Below are 24,057 nucleotides of genomic sequence, written 5' to 3'. Positions count from 1 at the left end.
AGGAAACAGAATTAATAGAAAAGGTTCATTTCATTGTGTGCTGCCAACATCTGCTGTCACAACCGTGGGAAACTCTCCACTTGGATGTTGCCACTATCACCACTCAAACAGTGTCACTCTTATCATTATTAAGAAATCACAGAGATTACACCATTGCTAAATCTGTGGGATGTGAGGACACAAACATTATTTTGATCACAAAATAATTCATTGGAGCAATGCCTAAGCAACACATTTCCCTTGGCTAACTGGTTCCTCAATCTGCTAATAACAAAATGGAGAGTTCCTGAAAAAATCCCTAAAATAGAGCAATTTCCAGTTAACCACTGCACAGGGTTTGCTTCAAACCCTAGTACTAGCCTAATGATGTCCTTGAAAATAATTCTTCTTCACCACCACAGATTTCCCATTTTTATCTTTTGATTATTTTTAGTTTGAATTTGCCAATCAAAATCAAACTTACCAAATATATAACAATACAAAGATATTTAGAATTTTTCCCAACTGCCAAATCTATAAACCCAAGTCAAATTTTGATCTGTTTGAGAAGTTTTGTACAGTACAATGCAATTATTTCTCCATTCCTCCCTCCTACCATTTAAGGCCATTTTATACCCAAAACTGTTTTTTCATGTTTTTCCAGATGTCTAACACAGAATAGCTTTGACCTTCTCATTCACACACAAACCAATTGAATCGATTCTACAATATATATATGTGGAAAAGATATTTAATTGTAAAATAGAAAAAGTAGGCCAGAGTACAGTTTTAAGGGTAATTCTTCCATGTACAGTATAGATAAACCAGACTTTTTGCTTAAGTTTATATAAACAATTTCATAAAAGCAGTGAACATGGAACAACAAAGCAAAGCACAGAGTTTTATCTTACAAAAAACGGATCTGCACAGTAGTTCAAAATTTAATGTAACACAGCACTGAACAGTCTTAAGGCAGCTCAGTCTAAGCACAGGACTAAAGCCAGGAACTCCTGAGATCCATTCCCAGGTGACCACAGGTTCACGTGGTGTAAGCCAGTCATTTAACATCCCTCATGTTGCACTTAAACCAGTTATAAAATTGAGACAGTAACACTCACTTACCTGCCTCAGGCAGAGCAGTAAGGGTTCTTTAAAAGATTTTGCAATGCTCTGAAGATGTAACGTGCCATATAAATTTTAAGCATAATAGATCACTGCACAGACACACACACACAGTATCACAGTGAGGAACAATGATGCTGGCTAGGAGGAGCATCACTACAACATAAAAAAATTACTTGTCCAATTGCATAATTAAAATGCAAAAGTCCATTAAAAAAATGTATCACTGAAGTAATTTCAAGTCTATCGGGGAAAAGAGAGACCAATAGGGATATTCTAAAATAGCTAGTATTTGTGTTCCAGTGGAGACGTTCTTTTCTATTCATTACTGAACTTTAAAATGTTTGTACATGAAAATCATAAGACACACAAAGTGAAGTTTCAATGCCTCCACTACCAAATTTTGCCTCTTAATATGTAAATTAAGATACTTTTTTGTTCTTCTTAATTACAAATTACATTCTTCCAAGAAATATACCATCCACAGTAAAACTGGCTGCTAGCTTACTTCAAATGACCTATAGGCTAAACATTTTTCTCATGATTTTTCTCATCTTTGCTGAAAAATACCTATGCAAGATGTATGTGTAGAAATTATAAAAACATGCAGCATATGTACAAACTGAAAAGTTTAAAAAATATTAGCTTCATATACATGTAAATCTACTTGGATATATCTGAAATTAAATATAAAAATTTCACCACCTAAAATAAAAAAAAACCCAAAAATGGTTTTCAGAGAATCTGAGACAACTACTTAAAGCTGTACAAAGATTTCCACCTGGAAATGTCTTATTCAGAGAAGCTGAGCTGTTATCATGTAGAAATAACTGTTAATTAATTTTGTCACATAATCAAATTTCAAATTGTCAGCTTAAATCAACATCACCCTTAAAACTGTTCTGTTTTTCAGAAGTTAGATTCATACTAAAATCAAAAATTTCACAAAAACATTGGCTTTTCATGTTTCTGGATCCCTTCAAAAAGATTTATCAACTCATTTTGAAACTGTAAAAAAACCAACTATTTACAGTATTTCATTTTAAATACTTTTCACAATTTCTAAATTCAGAGTTTTTATGTTACAAGAAATCAATCAGAGCTCACGGCTTAAGTCCAGTTATCAACTTGTAGCATCTTCTCTTATCATGAAATCCCATGGCTGTACCTATAAAGCGTACAGTTCAAGATTGTACTGCAGGTTTTTGAAAGTAACAGGCTTTGCAGTGGGTTCATTTTTTATTAAACAGCTTCTTTATTAGTCTGGAGGCGGTTCATTGCCTCTAACTTCTGCCGATAGGCCTCTGCTTCTTGTTCCTTCTTTAGAAGCTGCTGACGATATTTTTGTGCTTCTCTGTTTGCCTCATCCAGCTGTTTCTGAAGAGTTTCTCTTTCCTATTAGAAACAGAACCAGCAATATTTTGTCAAATAAGTATCAATACAAGCTAAAATGGCAAATACTTTTCCTTTACATGCAGTTCAAGCGTTATCAAGGGTATCATGGAGAAGCTGTTCAGTTCTTACTCGGGCAAACCTGTATGAATGCTGCTGTGCAAATTAGACCCCAATTAGCAAGGAGACAACTCCCCACACAGGGCTGGAAGTGTGGACACAGTAAACCCGAGTCTACTGAGCTGCAAAGGTACCATGCAAATCTTCACCAAAAAAGAGCTAAATGAAAAAAGCGGAAGCATGGTGATTAAATATGGAATATATTAACATTTCTCCAATCATTCAATCTAACAGGCTTGTTCCTTGCTGTTGTATATCTAATCAGATAATAAAAATGACAAGCTGCTACCTATCAGCCATCTGCACTGGAGAGTGTCAGCTGCCCACTGACCAAAGCATAAACCCAACTGTTTCTAAACAGGGACTGATACTCTGCAATCCAGAGGTCTAATTACATCCCCAAGGACACCGTATCTTTATGAATCAACAGGTAATTAGCCAGATAAGCTTTTTTCCTTTTAAAAGCAGCTAGTAAAGAAATTCTTAAGTAACTGCAGCAATCCTGCATACAAGTTTGCTGGGGGTGGATATAAAATGGTTTCCAAGCAAAATGGTATGGGAAATGCCATATCCTCTGAAGCTGCCTTAGCAACTAAGGAGAAGGTATTTCCATCTCCAGTGATGTAGGTACTGTCATTTTGTCTGATGTTGCTCTGAGCCCAATTGAAAAAGCAATTTGCTTGGGAAATAGTTCTGTTTTGATCAAATATTCAATCAAATACCATTTCATTGAAGTGCATCATACTTTTATGAGTAAGGTAGTATTGGATTTAAAATAATTCTTTCCACTGTAGTTGTTAAGTAGGAACAGTAAGGAAGGTTGTCAGAGAAACAAGCAATCTCCCAGAGAAACAACTTGTCAAAAAACTGAGGTCCAGTGAAAGCAAGTTGTCTTTTCACCATATCCCCATCCGAGCAGTTCAATGTCACATTCCCATTTAATACCTCAAACAGCTGTTAGAAGTTTCAGCCCCCCACAATCCCCTAAGAGCATCTTTATTCTTCTCTGATGCATTCATATATTTTCACGGTCAGAAAAATACAAAAATACTCTGCCTCCCTTCTACTTGATACTGTTCTCAGTATTTGTCACTGTCACATTCAGCAGTCACATGCCAGCTGAATGTGATTAAATACAATGACAGATGTGGTCAGATCATTGCTAAGAGCAGCACCTGAACAGCAAAAACAACAGGTGAAGGAGATTATATTAACAGGTTATAAAGAGACTAGCTAAAACGCAGAACAAACTCCAGTAAGTGCAACTTGGTTTTCCAAGAGGCTTTAAGAGCTGAAGGCTAGGGTTTGCTTCATTTGGAGCATTTGCTAGTAAAATGAAAGCTCATCTGATTTTGCTTACTTATTTGAAAAGTTAGGCTTCCACCTATGAAGAACTGGATTCTGCTTTTAAGGCAACTTTAAGGATGGTCAGCCCATGTAGCAACTAGCCTGGCAGATGAAAAATAAACAGCCGAGCCTGCACCTCAGAGGATCTGAAACACACCAATGATCCTCCAGCACCAGCCCAGACAAAAGCTCTCTCTGTAGTATGAGGAGACCAACAGCTTATGTAAAACAGCCTCATGGATTAGAGCCTTGGTGAACAGAGCTACAATTCCCAGGGAGTTAGTCAAAACAGTTGATCCCTCCATACAGGGAAAGGAGTCTTTCCTTTTTGAAGGCTGGGATGTACTGAGCTGGGCATTATCGATCCCACGAATTGGTCTCATAAAAATCATCAAAAACCTAATACTGTCAAGAAGCAAAGCTACTCTATCTGCTGTCCTGCACAGAAATAAGAACCTTGGTAGTTCACTGGCAAGAAGTCCTGTGGTGCACAACAAACAGTAAGGGGCTATCCCTGCTATGGAATGTGTGCAAACATTCAGGGATGGAATCACTGCTGTGGAGTGTGCACACTGCAAACATTTGGGGATGGAATCATTGCTGTGGAGTGTGCACACTGCAAACATTTGGGGATGGAATCACTGCTGTGGAGTGTGCACACTGCAAACATTTTGAGGGTGGGAGGTTTTTGAACAACATTTTAAGAGTATTTCCCACAGAAGAGAGAACTAGAGCTGCCTACCCAAAAGCAGTACAGCACGTTAAGGAAATGGTAAGAAAAAATGGAAAAAACCCAAGTCTCCAAGGCAGGGCCAGAAGATAAAACCAGTATCTACTAGAAAGACTAGCAATTCAAAGCTAACAGGTGTAGTTTTTAGACTGTCACAGTCCAAACAAACAGAATGAGTTCAGGAGATGAAGCCAACTATTCTGTGTGACTAGGCAGTGGAAAGAATCCAATACTTCTGGAGGAGCAACACATATCTACTGTGAACTCAATGGTCAAAACTGGTTCTCTAACTTTGACATCTAGAATAGAGAGGACATTATCTCATCTACCAATTTAATCAAACCCAGAAAATGTTCTTGGAACATACTTTAGAACACAACCAGATGTGTTCTAGAGATCTGGAGTCCTTTTGTATCACCTACCCAGATAAAAATCAAATTAGAGGATGCTCAGTGCTCTAAAGAAATCTTCCATTTTACCAGGGAATTTTCTTCATACATGTAACTTTTCATTGACAATCGGAACACCAATAACTAAAATAACCAACCACTCTTTTAAACAACACAAAGACACAGGATATGAATCCATGAATGTAATTAGTTTACAATTATGATTATTTTTTAGTATAATCAAATTATTTTCCTAGTTCTAATGCATGTCACCTTTCAAACATGGAAGATGGGAGAAACAGTCAAATTAAAGAATGAAAATAAAGATCATTATGTGTTAATGAATTATGCATGAAAATGAAAAACAGAGTATCTGTGTGACAGGGTTTTTTTGCTGCCATGCCATGCTTAAAATATCAAATTGCTTAGGAAAACTGCTGTCAATCTACAAAATGAGCTGAAATGTTTTAACTTAACAGACCCAGAATAGAAAATTTAAAAGCACCACTACAGCTTTAGTTGTTCCACAGTACTTTCACAGGAAAGGTTTTCACCTCACATGGATGGGAGGATTTTCAACTACAAAAACTTTCAAACTATAGTAAACTGTTCACATACTTTGAACTTATAACAGGAGAACAAAAAACATTAAGTCTTGAATCAACTTTATAATAAAATAAAGGAATGAATTAGAGCGAGGCAAAGAAAACAAACCAGTGTTTTCTGTATTTCCACATTCTAAAATATTTTAAAATACTTTAATGAGGGGAAGGGTCCCACTCCAAATTTAAATATCTACCACTGTCTGTAATGAAGAAATTTGAAGTGAACCAACTTGGTGTGCACTTCTTTAGTAGCAGTATCCACTGCTACTAAAGTAAGGTAGTACCATACCCCTGTGAACCACAACAAGGCCCTTAAAGACAACTGGCCTCCACACAGAGGCAGAGGTTTGCGTGTGCATTTCCAGTTGTACAGGCAGGGACAAGAAAGTCATCAAAACTTCCACTTAAAAGCAACAGACCAAAAAACTCATCTAAATCAACTTCTTTCAATATTTGAGAAATGTGTTTCACATATATAAATAAAACTGGTAATCCCCTTAAAAGAATTCTTGGTATTTTTATACCAATTATCTGTAATTAAGAACAGGTCAATTTATCCCTTAACCAATCCAGATTTTTTAATAATTAATTTACAGAATTACTAAAATACTTAAGGAAATGTAATTTCCTTTATGAATAATTCAGGCAGATTTTTTAAAGTGTGAACAAAATAAATGCTTTTATTGTAACAGTCATACATTTTTAAAAATGCAGCAAGAAAATTTCAACTGTCAGGATAATCTGTAATGACCACAAAGCTGCGAAGGCCAAAAGTATTTGATGCAATAACTCAGGGACACGGAAAGTAAATGATGAGAGGTGGTAATTATTGTTATTGGACATGGATAACATAAAGCACATACTGTACAACAAAAAGTATTCAATTAGGCACAATTTGATAATATAAACAGAAGTTGGAGAATACAACCTTTGATAAATGAAATATCATGGAGTTGACAAAATGAGAACTTACAGTCTAGTCAAAGCAGACAGCAATTTTCATAAACTTTTGACCAAAACTGGTCAGCACAGTTAGAAGTAACAGTAAAAGGAATTAGACGGTTGACCTTTTGTGGCTAGTATAAAAAAAAGCTACAATTTTAAACTGAACAGCTACATTTATTTATCATATAAAAAGGAAAGAGCTCTCAACATTTTTAGGTCTTTTGCAGTATAGTTTAAAAAAAAATGGATGGTGCAAAGTTGTGTAATAATAAACGGCTTCTTCAGAATTAAAAAAAAAGGCGGAGGACACCACACAGATAAAAATTAACAAACACAGAATCTTACTGTTTCACACTTCCATCAGCAGTTATCTAGATACCATGAATGGAAAGGAAACATTGCTAAAAATGATCTCACAATCAGAAGCATGTGGCTGTAACAGAAGGATGAGGGTACAGTGCTCTCATTCACTCCTGGCAGAAAGAGTCAAGTCACTCAATAACGTATCAGCACCCAGTTTTAAAAACCAGCTAGTGATTTTCAAGAAAAACAAAAAAAAAATGTTCTCATATATCAGAACAAGTGTCACTTTTACATGACCACAGGATCAAACAAACAGCCCTCCTATTTTCTTTCTACAACAACTTTGTAAAAAATGAATTTCAGTTACAGGAGAGACTGAACAAATTAAATTATTCACGCACTTCATTCTGTGGTTAACATGGAAATTAATCTCCTGATCAATACAAAAACCATAACCAGATACTCAGTCCTGAACACTGTTCAACACAGATCACGTAATATACTCCTTACTTCTATTTCTGCAGACTCCACACGATTTTCAACAATCTCAATGCACTGTCTCTTCATTGGTGGTTCTTCACTTATTACAGTTTCTTCAGCAATGTCTGTTGCTGGAACTGTTAACACTGAAAATGTATTTGTACGTGTAAATACATTTACTTTGAACAATATTTGCACTACATAAAACTCGTATTATTTAAGTCATTTTATTAACAGCAAAAAATGCAGATACTTTTGCTTGTGAAAACACATCTATATAAAAAAAGTGCACAATAAGCTCAGTGAAAATCTACTAAAAACTTTAGTTGCTTGTATGCTACTTAAAAACTTTAAAATTCCTCATTATTGAAGTCTATAGTAATTAGCTCTGGAATATCTCTGGCATTCTTCACAGAGTAAACAGACATGACAGAACTGCAGCAGAGTCACCAGCCTGTCAACTCACACTTCTGTAGCAGATCATTTATATAATATTTCTTGACTAAATACAAATCTTGCTTTTGTTTTAATACACATTAACTAATCAAAAAATCCAGTAGTTATTAGCCATGAATAAGAAAATCAGGATTCTCAGTAAAGTCATACTCTTAATTCCTCCCACGGTCATTTATAAATAAATGTAACTGTCACCGCAGTTGCTATCTACAGCCATTCACCCATAATGATAACAAGGTGTACTAGATCAGGCAGACTGTGAACCAATTAATTCGCCTCCTGTGTACAACTCTTCAAGCTTCACACTGGGAATCCTCATGAAGAAACCAGAGAAGGGATCATTTTTACCTCAATAGTGCCAGGAGATCTTTAAAAAAAACCACCCAAAGCATACACATCACAAAAAAGTATTTATCACACTATCAGCTTCTACAAACTACATATGACCCAAAAGAAGTTGTGTCACTCTGGTTTCACTGGTTCTGTCAGTGTTGCTCTAAAACTTCAGGTATGTAAGACCTGACATTTTTCAGTGTCAGTGTGTCAGTGTACTGACACTCCATGGACTCACACAGATTGCTTAATGCATCAGATTTCTAAGTCCAAGCCTCGCCTCCCCACAGTATTTCCAGCAATGCAATAGTGTAAGAATTAGAAGAAAGTTTTTGTTTTACTCCATCGTCTAGTTTCTGTAACAAGTTTGCAATCAAACTTACTGAAGGCAAAGTAGCTATCACTTTTCTCTTAAATGTCCCATATCTCCTCCATAGTTCAGTAACTCTTCTATTCTCTCTCCTAAAGCAGAGGCTCAGCTGACATGTTAACCCACTGAACTGCAGAGGCTTGTGTCCAAGCCTTCTCTAATATAAGAATTCATAGATGTAGACAAAATGGTCCAAGCTATTTGCACCTAAAAAGTTATTATTATTATTACTGTAGCTAAAACAGTTCCTCAAGCTGGAATCATACAAGTGTGCACTTACCTTGCTGCCCATCTGGCATGGTCACAATGATGGGTTGCCCTATCCCACTGGTAGGAATGGAATGCAGGTTACCCAGCTGAATGCCATCCGTAACTATGGTAATAACCTGCTGACCTCCAGAACTGACCACTTGCTGAATGGCCCCATCCACAGATTCTGCAGTCACAACTTCTTCTGTGGCCACAACTAGCAACAGATTAGTAAAGGAATTAACTCAATTTATAAATTAAACTTTTATGATTTCAAATGAATTTTCATACAGCTGAGAAAACATTTATTCCATGAATACTTTACTATATATTATATTTAAAATAAAGTCTTTCATCTGGCCAACATAAAGCACTCACATTTTGACATATACATGCAACACCATCCTTGCTCAATATAATATTGATACACCCCACATAAAATTGATGCTCTGGGGTCATTGTTAGCAGGTCAGCAAGAACAGCAGCTGCTTTTAAGAATACAAAGAACTTCTGCATTGTACACAAGCTGGACTAAGTTACACTAATATCAGAATAAAAAAAAAATTAACTTGTAATACTACCTTGAAGCTGCTTCTCAACCAATGCCTTGCCACTGTCAGGACTCAGCTTAGATTTCTCTACTTAATAAAATGGTCTTCAAGATGCTAACAGATGAAAGGACCCCTAGAGAATCTTAAGTTTTGTCTGTACTCCATGAGTACTTCAAACAACTTTATTTCTTACACAAAGTATTAAAGAAGACTAAAGGAAAAGTTCTGCAGAACTGACATTTTTACACCTTCGAAAAAGAAAGACAAAGCTTAAGAAGTAAAACAAACCTTGTATGTATATAATTTTACAGGTAAAAGTGAAAAATTCCAGCGTAGCTACTTCATATTCATGATTCAATGAGTATAAAGTAGTGAACTCTCACAGCTCTGTATCATTTCCACAAATCCAGGTAGGACAAGGAAAGCTGCATTCAGAACTACAGCACATACCCCAGCTTGTACCGTATGCTGCAAATGGAGTATTATGCTACCATCCAACAGTATTTTATTTTCAATTTTTCAGGGTAAAAGCAAAGCCTTTGATTAAAATAACAGACATTAGAGTGTTCTCTATCTACAGAGATGAAATTAAAACCCTATAGACTGTGTTGTGATGTTCAAGATGATAGAAGGTAGATGAAACTCGGAAGCTTTCATCTTTTAAGTTAATTACAATATAACATACACAGAAAAATCACTCTGTAGTTGAAATAATGATTGCAGACATTGTCTTCTGAAGATCTTTATGTTTAGAGATTACTGTCCTATAACACTGCTTAAATATTCACAGAGTGTTTATTCAGGAAACCAAAACAGCAACTCCCACATGAATAAGTGGTGTTGTATTGAACTTGATTTGGCCTCCAAGTACAGGCTCAGCAGTAAGAAAGACCACTGTCACAAAAAAGTCCAAATAGCAACTGCCAATACTAGGTGCTGTGGTAAACAGCTCTGATCTTTCAGTGTCAAACTCAGTGTTGGGTTTTAGTTCTGGAAGGAAACATTGCTAGAACTTCTTCAAACTTTCAAAGAAAAGGGAAGATTTTGTCTAAAAAGAAGCTATTCTATATAAAAGGAAAAAATAGCCCCATAAATATGGTCACTACTCCTTCCTTGCTCTCCTTCTTCATCTATACCCATAGCATCATTATTTACCACAGTACTTCACGTGCTGAAGGAAACTTGAAGTTATGTACTTTAAATTTATTCAATTAGTCTAAATGACTTAGCTTGCTAACCTGGTGTTTCTGAAGAATTAGACAGTGGAGCTGATGCTTCTGCTAAAGCTGCCAATGTAGCTAATACTGATGTTGATGAATTTCCAAACTGTACAGCAGACACTCCTGTTTCATCTAGAAGGATGAAAAAAAAAATTAGCTGATAAATTTAAAACTAGCAAAGTCCCTTTTTCTATTTTTATTGTACTGAAACTTATAGCACACACTCCATTTTCAGCAGCATTCTGCTGAACCAAAGTCCTATTCTAAAGTGAATTTTGTTAAGCAAATAGAACTTCTGATAATTTATGTCTGTGAAGATTGTTGTTTTAGGTATATACATATTTACAGCACACAAAAAACACTGATGAGAAATATGGTAACTAGTCTTACCACTGTTTTTCCTCAAATCTTTTCACTAAATGGTGAAAATCAGTGGAAGTATAAAATGCCAGTAGCTATCCTTTAGGCATCTAAATGCTTGTTCTATTGGAGGTATTTGCAGAAGATACCAGACCTGTTAGGTTCACCACCCCTCCAGGTCCGATGATGAACTGCGGTGTGGCTGCGTGTATCGTCACAGTGTCCGGGCTCTCGGGATTCGTGTTGATTTGGTTCTGCATTGCAATCTGGGACACAAAGGTAACAACGTCATTCCAACTGCAGGTATAAAGGAGTTGTTGACCTTGTGTAAGAGCTAGAATTCTTGCATGCTTCACACAAACAAGGGGGCTCACCCTCATTACACTCATGCAATACATATACATTGTGTCCTACGTCCAAGTACATAAGGAACTTTTTCTTTTGGTTGAATTCTGAAGACAGAAAGTCTACTGGAGTCCAAAGAGTTTAACAACACACCACTACTTCTCCCTACCAGTTATGTAAACAATGAGGACAAGGCTCTTTTGCAGATATGCCAGCTCACTTATCTAAAAGAGGAAGTCTGAAGAACCAAGACTGCTGGGGCAGATGTCATGAGAAGCTACTGTGACAGCTTTGCAATTGCCCCGAAATGGATGTGGCAGTCATTTTGTCTTCCTATGAATTATTACTAACTTCTGTTTACTACACGCTTTCTGCAATCAGGAGCAGGCTAAAGGAACACACCAGAAGTTCAGACATTTAAAGACATAGGGAGGCTACAGATTTATACAGTGGCATAATGATATTTTTCATTTGCTTTGCATTCTTTTAATATTTATTACTTAATTTGCCTTTAACAACACTATTTAACAGGGAGCACACATTTCCATGGAATTATCTATTAAAATCAATTCTCCAACATTTCAATCTTAGCTTTTCTAATTCTGGAAAATTTGGCATCTCTTCTGTCCTGTCTGAACTCCAACTAGGAAATTAATACCCATATATGAAGCTAACTGAATACTAGGGGATAGTCAGAATATACTGACTGTCAGAGAAGGGGTGTATTTTTTTACACCTCAATTGTAAGGAGTCCACCTACCTCTGTGTATTACATCACTCAAATTTAAGAAAATAAAAAATACTTATCCTTGACTTTGTAGGTGGTGAAAATGTTCTTTGACCAAGTAATGTTTACTAACATTAATCTCATTTCATGTAATGAACTAGACTGGAATGTGGCATTATCAATATATGGTGTCACAGCTGCTACAGTAAAAGCTTAGTTTAAAATGTGTAATCAAGTACTTTGCTGTAAGTTCCCTTAACATGAGGAATTAAAAGTTACCTGTAATATTCCTGCAATGTCTTCATTTCCATTGTCTACTGCAATATCTAATGCCGTTTTGCAAAATTTACTCTGAGCATGAACATCTGCTCCATACTTTATCAAGAGTTCTACAACTTCTTGGTGGTGATGTTCAGTAGCCCAGTGAAGTGCAGTCATTTTGAGCATGTCCTTGGCATTGACATCAGCACCATGCTACAAACAAGATCATGGCATAAATTATGTCATTAGAAACATCTAAATTAAATAATGCTGGTCACAGAATGAAGCCCTAAATTGTTCTTCTCCGTGAGGAATGCCCTGATATCTTACATTTACATATTTATTAAAAGTAATCCAATCTACCTCAAAAGGATTACAGATTCATTAAAGCACATCTTTACTTGAAACAGCAGTAAATAATTCACCTGAAATCATCATGATTTTAATGTAAAATAGATTTCAATTCAACTGGAAAACAAAGCTCTCAATGCCCACAGCTTAACTATTCGTGTAATTTTAATACTGGTTTCATGACTAAAAGCAAATTGCAAGTATCTGATCATAAACCACTGCAATAACCACACTTCAGACTTATTTCAGCACTTCGTACCTTAAGTAAGACTTCCACTATGCTGGCATGGCCTTCTGATGCTGCCATATGCAATGGAGTTCTGTCCACTTTGGTTCTGGCATCCCGACTCACCCCTGCTCGCAGCAACACTTCTGTGGTGGAGTAATGTCCGTACTGTGCTGCTAGATGAAGTGGAGATGTTCCCAACTGTAATGGAACACAAAACATGCAGATCTAACTGATGTCAGAACTAAGCATTTCTTCTTACTCTGAAGATACCAAACCAGGTGTCAAGCTGCCACTTCAAAACCATTTTCCCTTGCAGTCTCAAGGAGAGGAGCTGTTGTGGCTTTTACAGAATATGAATGGGGGAGGGAATTTGGTTTTGCTTTTTTTTTTACTCTTTTTTTCTGTCTTTTTGGCATGCAACATTTCAAGGGGGCCTAACCCCATTTTTAGTGTTGGTCAACAGGGACCTCTGGAAATCAGTTAAGTCCAACCTTGTGCTCAAAACAGGGTTTATTTGGAAGTTAGGTCACTAAGCAGACTAAGGCTCTTAAGAGCTTGTAAATGCCCTAGGAATTTTGGGTACCTGACCTGTCTCTACAACCTATTCAAAAATCAGCACCTCCAAAAGACAACTCAGTACCCCTATATCAGGGAACTCTCAGCTGCACATATTAGGTGGTTAGGACTGTTTTTGTAATTCAGACCTCTTACTATACTAAGTGCATAAACACAGTAACTAGGAGGATGATTGCTGCTTTTTCCCATTAACCATCCTAAAATTCATCCTGAAAGTCACCAGAATGAGTTCATTTACAGTCTGTTACTAAAATCAGTAGGAGGTCATATGAAGAAACAGGCAAGTTTAATTTTGAATTAGACATTATATTATGTGAATGCAGAATTCCAAGAAGAACTGTAATATAAATGCTAAATTGTAAGAATAGTATTTCTTTCTTCAGGTGAGGAAAGTAAGATGATTTACTTCCTCCACTGCAAAAGTTTTCATTACCCAGTCTGTGGTAAAAGGTGCTCCATTTGCCATCAAAATGCGAACTTCATCATCTTGACCTGCTCGTGCAGCTTCTAAAAGTTTCTTTCCCAAATCTACTAGTGACATCTAGTGAAGAACATAAAGGAATATAAAAACAAAATAATAACATTAACATTTTAAATACATATGTGTTATCTTCCTTTTTTTTTCAATTATTATTTCTGAACTACTCTGAAAAGTTCAGAAACTGGAGTTGGTTATTTTAGCCATGAGAACAAACTTTATTGGTTGCAATAAGCAGTTTGATGTTAGAATTACTTTTGCCAGTCAAACAGAACTCATATGGGTGTGAAGATTTCAGTATGACAATGCTACAACAACTGTAGCTGTAAAGTTAAACAAAATTTAAACTGAACTGGATGAACATTTCTTATAGCAGAAGGTGGTTTCAAAGCTCTCACCTGATACTGCAACCTTCTGCAGCTCTGTCCAGCTTTCAAACGGCTCTACATCATGGCTGCTATGTCATGCATCCAAGGGCACTATATCCACTTATCCAAAATGCCCACATGTATTTAGGAGGTACCACTATGTAAATGCACTGAGATAGGTATGAAATACAACACCTTTCTGACATCTTGTCCATCACTATTTTTGTTCACCCTAATTTCTGTACCCCCAGATGCAAAATGACACAATAAGCATATTATACAACAGATACATGAAATAAAACCTTTGCCAGAAAACAAATATTACCTTCTGCTTTAACTGTCTACAGTTACTAAAAACATGTGAAGTAAAAAGTTTTGAGACATGACTGAGATACTAGCTGAAAAACCTTCACATCATGATTGGATAACCTTGATTGGTCCCTTTTACACCAAGGTTCCATATAATACTTCAATAATATATGTAGACAAATTACACCTGTTTCTGCTGCATCAAAGATGTGCTAGAAACACAACTTTTTAAACTTGCCCCATTTAATATTTGCTATTAAATTTGTCTGGTAAAAAAATTTGAACTAAACCATAACTTATGCTACTAACAAAAAAATACTACTACTAACATTTTGGCATACCTACAGCTATGTTTTCCACTACCAGGATGCTAAAAATGGAATAGTTTTCATCAGTTTTGTTTCCAGTCACAAACAAATTAAAGCCTGTATTACTAATAACAGCAGTTGTGAGGCCATGCAGACAATGTCCTACACAAAGTGAAGAGTATATCAGTCCAGGAAAGAAATCCCATTAACATACAAATCTATCACAAAAACAGTACCTTTAGAAATTTCTCTGTACCTGGCTCAACTGGCACATTGCTCAATAAACTGAAAGCTGTTGACTTTGGAAGAAACTAGAAAGGAGACCAAAATACTGCAAATGCAGTACTGAACACATATCAGTAGGGCCGTGAACTAGAGCAGATTACCTCTGTCTACAGAACTGACTACAGGCAGCAATATTCCTGTCACCAAAATACTCCATTATGTCCATGCTTCTGGTACATGTGAACACATTGATTTGTCTCCAGACAGAAAAGGGAAGAGAAGCAGGAAGGTGGCAGGACAGGACAAATACTAACAATGGGAAAAGGAAGGAAAAAAGGAATACAGTCACATGCAGAGGAAGGGACAACAGCTGTCTCTTTTCTATAAAGAAAAAGAGCAAAAGAGAAAATCTAGGAAAGATCCTAAGAAATGGAATAAGAGAAAATCTGTCATACCTTTTAAAAAGAGACACTAGAAGTAATAATACCAAACATAAGGCAAGAAATGGCACTTGGCAAGTGCAGCAATGAAATGAAGGAATACAGCACTCCCTTTAAATGGCGCTTTTTTTTCCCAGTGGGGCTTGCAAGTTAAGGAGGAAAAGTATGCTCACATCCTTTTTCTGGTGGTCTAATACCATCACATCAAGGCCATCAGAAGCAAAGGAAAGCTGGATAATGCAAAATACTGAGGTTACAACTAGCTCAGAAAGACAGCTATCCATTTTCCATTTATTTTTGGTTTAAACAGCAGTTGGACAAAGGAAATAATAAAATCTTATTTGGAATTGCTGAATAATTAAGGCTGAAGTAGACCTTTCAAGGTCATGTAGTTCAATATCCCAGTCAGAGCTGGCCCAGGGCTCAGTCCTACTGAGTTTTGAATGTCTCTCTATGAACATCCTACCACTTCTTTAGCCTCATTTCAGTGTCCAACCACCCTCACAGAAAGAGCTGCCGTCAGTATATATTCATCTTCCTCCACTAACCAAAAAGACACTCATGATAACAAGTTATACTTGATGTCTGTTAAACTGAATTACTCTGTACATTTAACACCCTATTCAGAACCCACTGCCCACATCTATACACTGAAATGAACTGCAAAGCTGTTATGAAAACTCTATGCAGCAAAATTCAAGCCACTCCCCCCCAAAAAAAAATCAATTATGGTGGCCTGCAAAATACCAGTCTCACTCCCCAGATGTTAGGGACCAACTTCAGATCAACACCTTTTCAGAGCCTCCCTGAACTCCCTGAATTACTGTGGAGCACAATCAATGAACCAGTTCTCTTCTCAATGCAAAACTAAATAGCTTTATACTACACTTGATAAAAAAATGTTCTAATCAAGGAAAAAAATAACCTTTCATTACCACATATTCCTTACATTAACCAACACCGTCTTGGTTGCTATAAGGTGTTTGTATTTTAAACAAGCACAAAGCATCACACAGGTTGGTATATGCCTCACAATGTAGAGTTTTTACTTCAGTTAAAAGAGAAATTAATTATGTTTCAGTTCTCATGGGGTACTTGGAAGCATGCTTGGGCCATCTAGTGGAAAAAAGAAAAAAAAACCCACAAATTTCCACTGTTCAACTAAAATAATAAAAATCCCTTTACGTCACTAATGCACTAACAGCAGCAAACAGAGAGCCATTTCCAACAACCTCATGCACGTTTAGTCACTTTTAACCAATGAATACTAGCACTCACAAAATTTCTGAATAGTCAGCCCAAAGCTGATTTCCACTTGGAAGCCCATTCCAAGGACTGGCACTGTAGGAAACCCCCCAGTGACAACATACCCAACCTCCCCACTATTCATCACAGTCCTGGGACAAAGCAAGAAGGGTCTGCAGAGTCACAACCTCCCATTCCAGAAAACCTTTCCAGCTGCTCTCTCAAGATCGCTCAGCAACACTACAATAGTGCAGTGATACTATCACAAGCAAGATACAATAATACATTTAAAATTGAAATGAGATTGCTATTTCAAAGAGCAGTCTGCTGCTACTCCACAGTGCTATAATCAACTCTGCTGAACAGTGTTCAAGGGTTCTCTTCACTGTGTCATTTCCATCAAACTCTGCTAAGCATGACAGCTGTGTAACACTTTGCATGAGGACTTTTCTGGAGAATAAAAACATCACTGGCTCTGAAATAAAGACTTGAGACTGTTAGAGTTACTCTTATGGCAATGTGATAATGTTTTCAGACTTCTAAGAGCTCCTACACAAACGTGTGAAGAGAGGGTTTGGTCTGCAACCAAGTAAATAGGGAAGAGCTTCTGCTGGGTTTAGACTTCTCTGGTTTAATCATCTCCTGAACTTCCACATTACTGCAATGTATTCTGCACAGTACCGTTAGCCAGATGCCACAACTAGCTCGTAATTTAAAATAACATCAAATTATTATTGCTATTTTACTTATGTTCAAAGGAAAATTATACTACTTTTTCACATCCATCTTAGATTTAGGTTTTTATACACTCTATAAATCTCTGAAGATCACAGTGTTACCAGCAGGGTGCAGAATACCACTCAACAGTTTAGGTGGAACTGTGTGTGAAATAGGCTTTGTGGGAAGCAAGTGGAGCTAAAAACCTGGCAACTTGGGATACCTGTCTACCACACCACAGTCTACAGACAATAGAGCAGCAGACACTGCAGTCCAAATTAAAATCAAGCTTGGCTTAAAATGTTGCACCATCTCTCCGAGTGGTGTCCTGCCCCCAAGAATCCAGACCTCTTCCTTCTCTATCTCCGCAGTGCTGAGCATCAGCTGGTCAAGATCAACAGGCCCAAAACAGCTGTGGCAGAACATCTGGCAGCATGGAGACCTTCCAGCCCAGCGTTTGTCCCAGGGTGCACTCCTGAAAGGGACATCCTTACTCTGGAGGAGCATGGACTGCAGCAGTGCAACTTACCAAAGGTACTGGAATCAATACACACCGTGTCTCTGGTAAGGATGTCAAATCACACAGTTCCATCCATTAAAGGCTCATTAAACACTTTTCCCTGCTCAAGTGACAGATGGCAGAATTGCACTTAGAAGATGGCTAGAGACCCATCATCTCTCACATCCATTACATCTGGAAAAATAACATCCTCTCAGAAAGCCTTTTTCTTTCCAGTACTTAAGGAAAAACCAATTTAACCTGCTTCCCCAGAACAGACCTTCAAAAATGCTACCACCCTACTTATTTCAGCATCTCACAGTATTGCTAGAAATTCAGAATAGCCATTTCTAGCTAAGTTTATGTGCCTGTCCATAGCAAGGTCAATAATATTTTGAAGTACAGCATTGAGTAGATAGCATCTCATGAACACTTTGGAATCATTGTATGTACATGACAATTACCAGTGATTACAGCAACTTCCATGGATAAACTCAAAAAGTTCATGTCTGGTTTTGTATGTGAATTAAACATCTTTTGACAATTATTTCACAAGCAATACTTCAAATATTAATATAATAGGCTTAGACTATCCACATTTCTATCATGATAGTGAAAATGACACTAATATGTAAATTGCAGTCAGCTTTAATTCCTGTGCTTTCTGTTTTCCTCTGACTGTTCTATTTGTAATTAAATCCTCTCTAGTTTGCTTGAACAGTAACATGACCTTCATGTCAGACATGCATCAGATGAAAATACCTGATCTGAGAAAAGCAAACATTGTTGCATAGCTTAGTGGCAAAGACAGCCAGGCCTGTTATTAATGCAGGTCTGCTCTCCTATTAGGTTCACACATTAACTTAAATAAGCACCAATCAACAACGAACTCAAACAACTCAAATAAAAAAAATTTACATCTTTTTTTTATAAAGGAGAGCACAGATTTGGCCATCTAAAGAGTGTTATGCAACAAGGGTGAACCATTGACACCCAGATTTGGACTGTCACTGCCAACAAGCTACAGTTTTCACAAATAAATTTGGCACTAGATACCAAAAAGGTAAATTTGCAGCAGCTGTGATTGACATAAAGAATCCAAGTGCTTGTGATGCAGATTTTGAATTGTACCACAGCCTTAGGAGACCGTCTCAGCTTGATTAAGCTTGAAAATATCATCAAATAAAATTCATCCACCTCCTACCTACAACATCCATTTTATCACAAGGAATCTTCCTCGACAGTTTCTGTCTGGCACATAGGCCTAAAAAAAAAATCCAACTAGAAAACAAAGTGTTTTCAGCAAAGAAAGTAGGTCATGAACAAGTCTCTATTTAGAATATTCTGATCTGCCACATATACTCTTAACTTTACTCACATGGCACAGTTATGTTCCCCTACAAATATTTGTACTGCACACAAAATTCAGCTAACTGCACAGTCTTACTAATAATTCAGAAGTAACGAGTAACTTAAAATAGGCTGAAAAACTATAGGGTATGCATTCACAACTCTGAGCATATTTAACTCTACTATGAAGCATTCACCGTTAAATCAAAGCCACCTTAGCGAGCAGGTTAAAGGAAAATACACAAACGCCTTAAGAACTACCACAGACGACTTCCTACAGGGGATTTCACCGACGTGCCACCAGTGTCCCACCAACGGAAACTACTTTGACTATTTGGGGAAATCAGAAAAAAAAAAAAAAAACGACAATGCGCACTAACATATCGTATCCCAGTTTTATGCTCCCATCATACGCTTTATTAAGAGTGCAAAGCGATAGTTACAGACTGCGGGCGAGGGGCACTGCGGAGGGGAAGCCGCTCCCTTCCCGCCCGAGCCGCCTCTCCCCAGGGCACCTTTGGCGCCAAGCTCGCGCACGCAGCCCCGCCGCCTCAGCAGCCCGGGCCGCGGCCCCGCCGGGCCCCCCGGCCCACGCGGGGCTCGAGACCGTGCCCACGCGGCCCACACCGCGCTGCCCGGCGGAGAAACCCGCGGGACGAGCCGAGCCCCGCTCTGCCCCTCAGCTCCCGGCTCCCTCGCCGGGCGCGTCGCGCTCGCCCGCGCCCCGCGGGCCGCCCAGGCCGCCGCCGCGGCCCAGCGCGCCGCCCGCGCCCCCCGCGCGGCGGGGTCCCCGGAAGGCCGGCCGGCCGCCCGCTCTCCCCGACAGGAAATCCTGGCTGGGCTGGGCGCTGCGGAGGGAGCCGCGGCGCCGGGTTCCGGGGGAAGTGGAATTATTTTTTACCAGCGAAGAGATCAACTTCCACATCCGGTAACAGGGCCCTATACAAAGGCGCAGACTGACCTGGAAAAGCTTGGCCGGCCCGGGGGGAGTGAGGGAGAGACGGGGCGCGGGGACGGGCCCTTACCGTGCTGCCGGCCCGGCCGCCGCCGCCGCCGCCGCACCGACCCGGGGCTCCGCAGGCCGAGAGCCCCACACGAGAGTCCGCGCCGCGCCCGGCGGAGGGACACGGCGGGCGGAGGGGAGTGGCGCGGCTCCGCGCGGCTGTGCCCCGCCGCGGGCGCGCGGGCGGGCGCGAGGCGGCGCGGGGCGCCCCGGGCGGGCCCGGAGGGGCGCCCGGCACTTACCATGGGCGCGGGAATTACCTTATTAACACAGACATCGAGGGAACAGGGGCGCGCGGAGGGATACGGCCTCACCGCCGCACAGCGCGCATGCGCGCCGCCGCGGGGAAAGGCGGGGAAGCGCGGGCTGGAGGGGCCCCGCCATGTTCCGTTCCGCTGCCCGCCCGGCGGGGGCAGGGCCGGCCCCGCGCTCTCGGCAGCCCCGGGTGGCCTCCCTAGAGGCAGCTTGTGCAATGAAGATAGGGGTCGCTATCACGGGTTACTCTGTGGCACGGAATGGTGCGGCTTGATTTTCCCGCCTCTTGGCTGCTGGGCTCTCCTTGTGCTCCCACGTGAGGGTGTGCTGTCTGAGCATGGACTTCTCTGTCTTGCCTGTCTAAGGCAGGACTTTAGAGATAACCACGGGACCAAATCGGTTGGAGAAGGCGTCAGAGATCATAAGAGTCCAGCGTGTGATTCCACACTTTCGTGTCAGCTTAGAGCAGTGGCACTGAGTGCCAGCTCTACATCCCCAGGGACAGTGACTCCACCGCCTCCCTGGGCAGCTCATTCCAATGTCTCATAACCCTGTGAAGAAATTCTTAATGTCCAACCTAAACCTTCCCTGGTGGAACTCAAAACTATGTTCTCTTGTTCTTGCATAGGTAACCTGGGAGAGACCAGTTCCTTCCCACGTGGCTACAACCTCGTATCTGGGAGTTGTAGAGAGATAAAGTCACCCCTGAGCCTCCTCCAGGCTGAACCCCCAGCTCCCTCAGCTGCTCCTCATAGGACTTGTGTTTCAGGTCCCTTACCAGCTTCATTGCCTTTCTCTGGACCTGCTCCAGCCCCAAAATGTCCTCCTTAAGGGTCTGAGAACTGGATTCAGTATTCAAGGCCTGGCCTCACGAATTGCAAATCTGAGGAAGCTACACTTTGGGATCATAGAAATAGGACTTGACAGAATGACAGCTCCAAAATAGTCTTCAGTTGTTGCTGCTCCTTCAGAGGGATCTGGCCTTCAGCCCCAGGCCGGTACTGAACCTGACAGCCCAGGCCCTGAAACATTTTTCTCCCGGTTTTGTTTCAACAATGCAAAATAGTTGTGCTCACATTCTCCCCAAAGCTGCTCCAAGTCATACATCTGCTACTGTGAAGCATGGATCTCATAATTCTCATCCTTCAGGAAAACATACAAATGACAAAATTCCAGTCTATTATTTTGGAAATTATAATACCCACTAGATAATTAGAGGAATACTTGTTATAACACTGTTTACAGAGCCATTATTATTTGCCTTTGACCTATCTAATGCAGCTTTGTACAAAATACCAATAACAAAATTCCAAGGTAACCTTTTCTTTCTGTCACCTGTGGACTGGTTTTTCTGGGTGTGCTGAGCCAGAAGGCGGCACTACAGAACAATTCCAAGTACCTCAGGGCTGCCACTGGTCACTCAGGGCATGGAAACCTTACATCCAACCTTCAGCATGGCAAGTGTCTGTGTCTCTCAACAAGGAATTAGCATGTCAGTTATGGCTTTTCATTTATGCAGTAGTGGGAGACACAAAAAATGCCAATAAAACAGGAAGACTGGTGTTAGCAGCAGTGCTACAGAAAAGCCAAACTTTCCATATTACTGACAATCTTTCATAAAGGTGAAGAATGCATTTGGTCCATTAGCACTGTATATCAATTTTCATTAATATGATCACAAAATAATCATGTCTAGTTTTTTTACAGGATTCACCAAAACTACATGTCAGAGAGAGACATTGTATGTTTGATGTAGGCAACTCAGAACACCTTTCACGTCTGTAAAGTATGGTTTCTACTTTACCCTGCTTTAGAAGATGGTACTCTTTTTTTTTTTTTTTTAGCTAACTAATCTAAAAGCACACCAATTTCTACTAAAGTTATTTCATTTATTTAGTACTGCTACACAAGAACACATGTGCTGATAGGAAAATGTGTTCTAACCTGAGGCAACCACAGCATGCTATAACATAATCAACATTATTAGCATGTTTTAACAAGCTCTGGAGTGGGGTAAAGCTAATTGCACAGGCAACTCCTCCCCAAACACTTTTCTAATATGGCTGGGGTTTGCCCATACAAGTAAAACCAAAGATTGTATCATGCAATTTTTTCATATAAGAGAAACAATAAAGAGGTTCTCTGAGTCCAGTTTGGACAGCAGTATGAGTGTCAACATTAATTTGTACACATCCCAAGCTCTGGCATCAGTGAACTTACCCCTTCCATCTTGTCATAACCTTCTGGCATCACTCACCCTGGCTAAAACACATAGAGCAGGTCTGAAAAAAGGCACTTACAAGAGTGTGGTGTTATATTCAGTTCAGCTTAGAGTTGTTGGAATCTATTGACTTACTTTGTGTTCACCTTTCTGCACTATATAGAAGACATAGCACCGTTCTCATTTCTCCCAGAACCTTTCACAGAACCTGAGCACTCACAATCTGCAAATTACAGATGGAGAAATTGAGCCTTTCATGTGCCCAGTGCCAACCAATGTTACTGTACCTCTAGGTGCTGTAATATAGTTCAGCTTCCTGGGCAAGGATTTAGAAGTATTTTGGAAGGGTACAGGGGGACAGGCATCTCCACGTTTTCTAAACTTCCTTGTTTAGGCTCCATGGCCTCCCTGTTTTCTAAATCACTAATGGAAACTGCTCCAGCTCTCAAGAATTTCCACTGGCAAAACTGAGTACCAGGTTGAAATGTAGTTGTTGAATCCTCTCACCCTCCAACACAGTTATGACACAGGCAGGATTGTGGCAGCACAGAGCATCTCCTCCATTTGTCTAAGATCTCCACGGCATGACCGGCCTCTTCCCTTTTCCCAGCATGACTCTACCAGCACATCCACACATAGCTGCCCTCCCTGAGATACGATGCTTGTAGTAACAGAAGGTGCACAGAAAACACTCATCAACAAAAAACTTGGGTGTGTCCCCTATCAATCCAGCTTTCTCTAAACTAAAAATAGGATATTTTCATAGAAGTGTCTCTCGTTCCCACACCAGATTGCACAGTGCAGCGAGGCAGTTTAACACCCCATACAAACGCTGGGATGCCCTACAGAATGTAACAGAGTCCAGAGCCCGTAGTGCCTTGGCCGCAGTAACAAATCTCCCGCTCCCGAGAGCCTGTCCGGCGGGGCAGCAGCCCAGGGAGGCTGGCAGGGCACGGCAGGTAACCCCGCGCTCCCTGGGAGCGCTCTCCAGGGCCGGCGGGTGGTGTTGGGCGAGGTCACCGAGTCTCTCTGCCCTCAGCCCCAGCTCCGAGGCGGCTCCGCGGCGGGCGCAGCTCCGCGTCCCCCGCCCGGCCCGGCGCTGCCGCACCCCGCAGGGCCCGCGGGACGGCAGCAGGGCCGAGCCGGCCCCGCCGCACGGATAGGGCCGTGACAGTCCCCGCCCCCGCGGGGAGCGGAGG

The 24,057-nt window shown here is 40.1% G+C and overlaps 1 protein-coding gene across 5 annotated transcripts; it reads right to left on the bottom strand.

The window, feature by feature from the left end:
- Positions 1 to 714: 714 nt before the first annotated feature.
- On the bottom strand, positions 715 to 20,823 carry GABPB1 (GA binding protein transcription factor subunit beta 1). 5 transcript variants are annotated; one of them, XM_072933833.1, is made up of 9 exons: positions 20,625 to 20,823; positions 13,874 to 13,981; positions 12,895 to 13,062; positions 12,303 to 12,497; positions 11,106 to 11,217; positions 10,610 to 10,723; positions 8,852 to 9,037; positions 7,443 to 7,558; positions 715 to 2,496 (listed from the first exon to the last, which is right to left on the bottom strand). In XM_072933833.1, exons 1-9 carry the CDS (start codon positions 20,625 to 20,627, stop codon positions 2,344 to 2,346), a joined length of 1,155 nt encoding a protein of 384 aa, XP_072789934.1. In that variant the 5' UTR covers positions 20,628 to 20,823; the 3' UTR covers positions 715 to 2,343. The 5 variants fall into 5 exon arrangements, with proteins under 5 accessions (XP_072789934.1, XP_012433894.3, XP_030137072.3 ...); XM_012578440.5 differs by having other exon boundaries at positions 20,643 to 20,773; XM_030281212.4 differs by lacking the exon at positions 20,625 to 20,823 and adding an exon at positions 20,405 to 20,536.
- Between the last annotated feature and the right edge of the window lie 3,234 nt (positions 20,824 to 24,057).

The sequence above is a fragment of the Taeniopygia guttata genome, chromosome 10 (genome assembly GCF_048771995.1).
Source record: "Taeniopygia guttata chromosome 10, bTaeGut7.mat, whole genome shotgun sequence".
Lineage (NCBI taxonomy): Eukaryota > Metazoa > Chordata > Aves > Passeriformes > Estrildidae > Taeniopygia > Taeniopygia guttata.
Note: the sequence above shows the minus strand (reverse complement) of the source record. Positions and strands in the feature narration are given on the sequence as shown.

Coding starts and splice junctions, on each gene's coding strand:
- GABPB1 (XM_072933833.1), bottom strand. Junction 13,063..13,873: donor CACCTTTTACCACAGACTGG/GTAATGAAAACT, acceptor GTTCCATTACAG/TTGGGAACATCTCCACTTCA. Junction 9,038..10,609: donor TAATTCTTCAGAAACACCAG/GTTAGCAAGCTA, acceptor ATCTGTTGCTAG/TTGTGGCCACAGAAGAAGTT.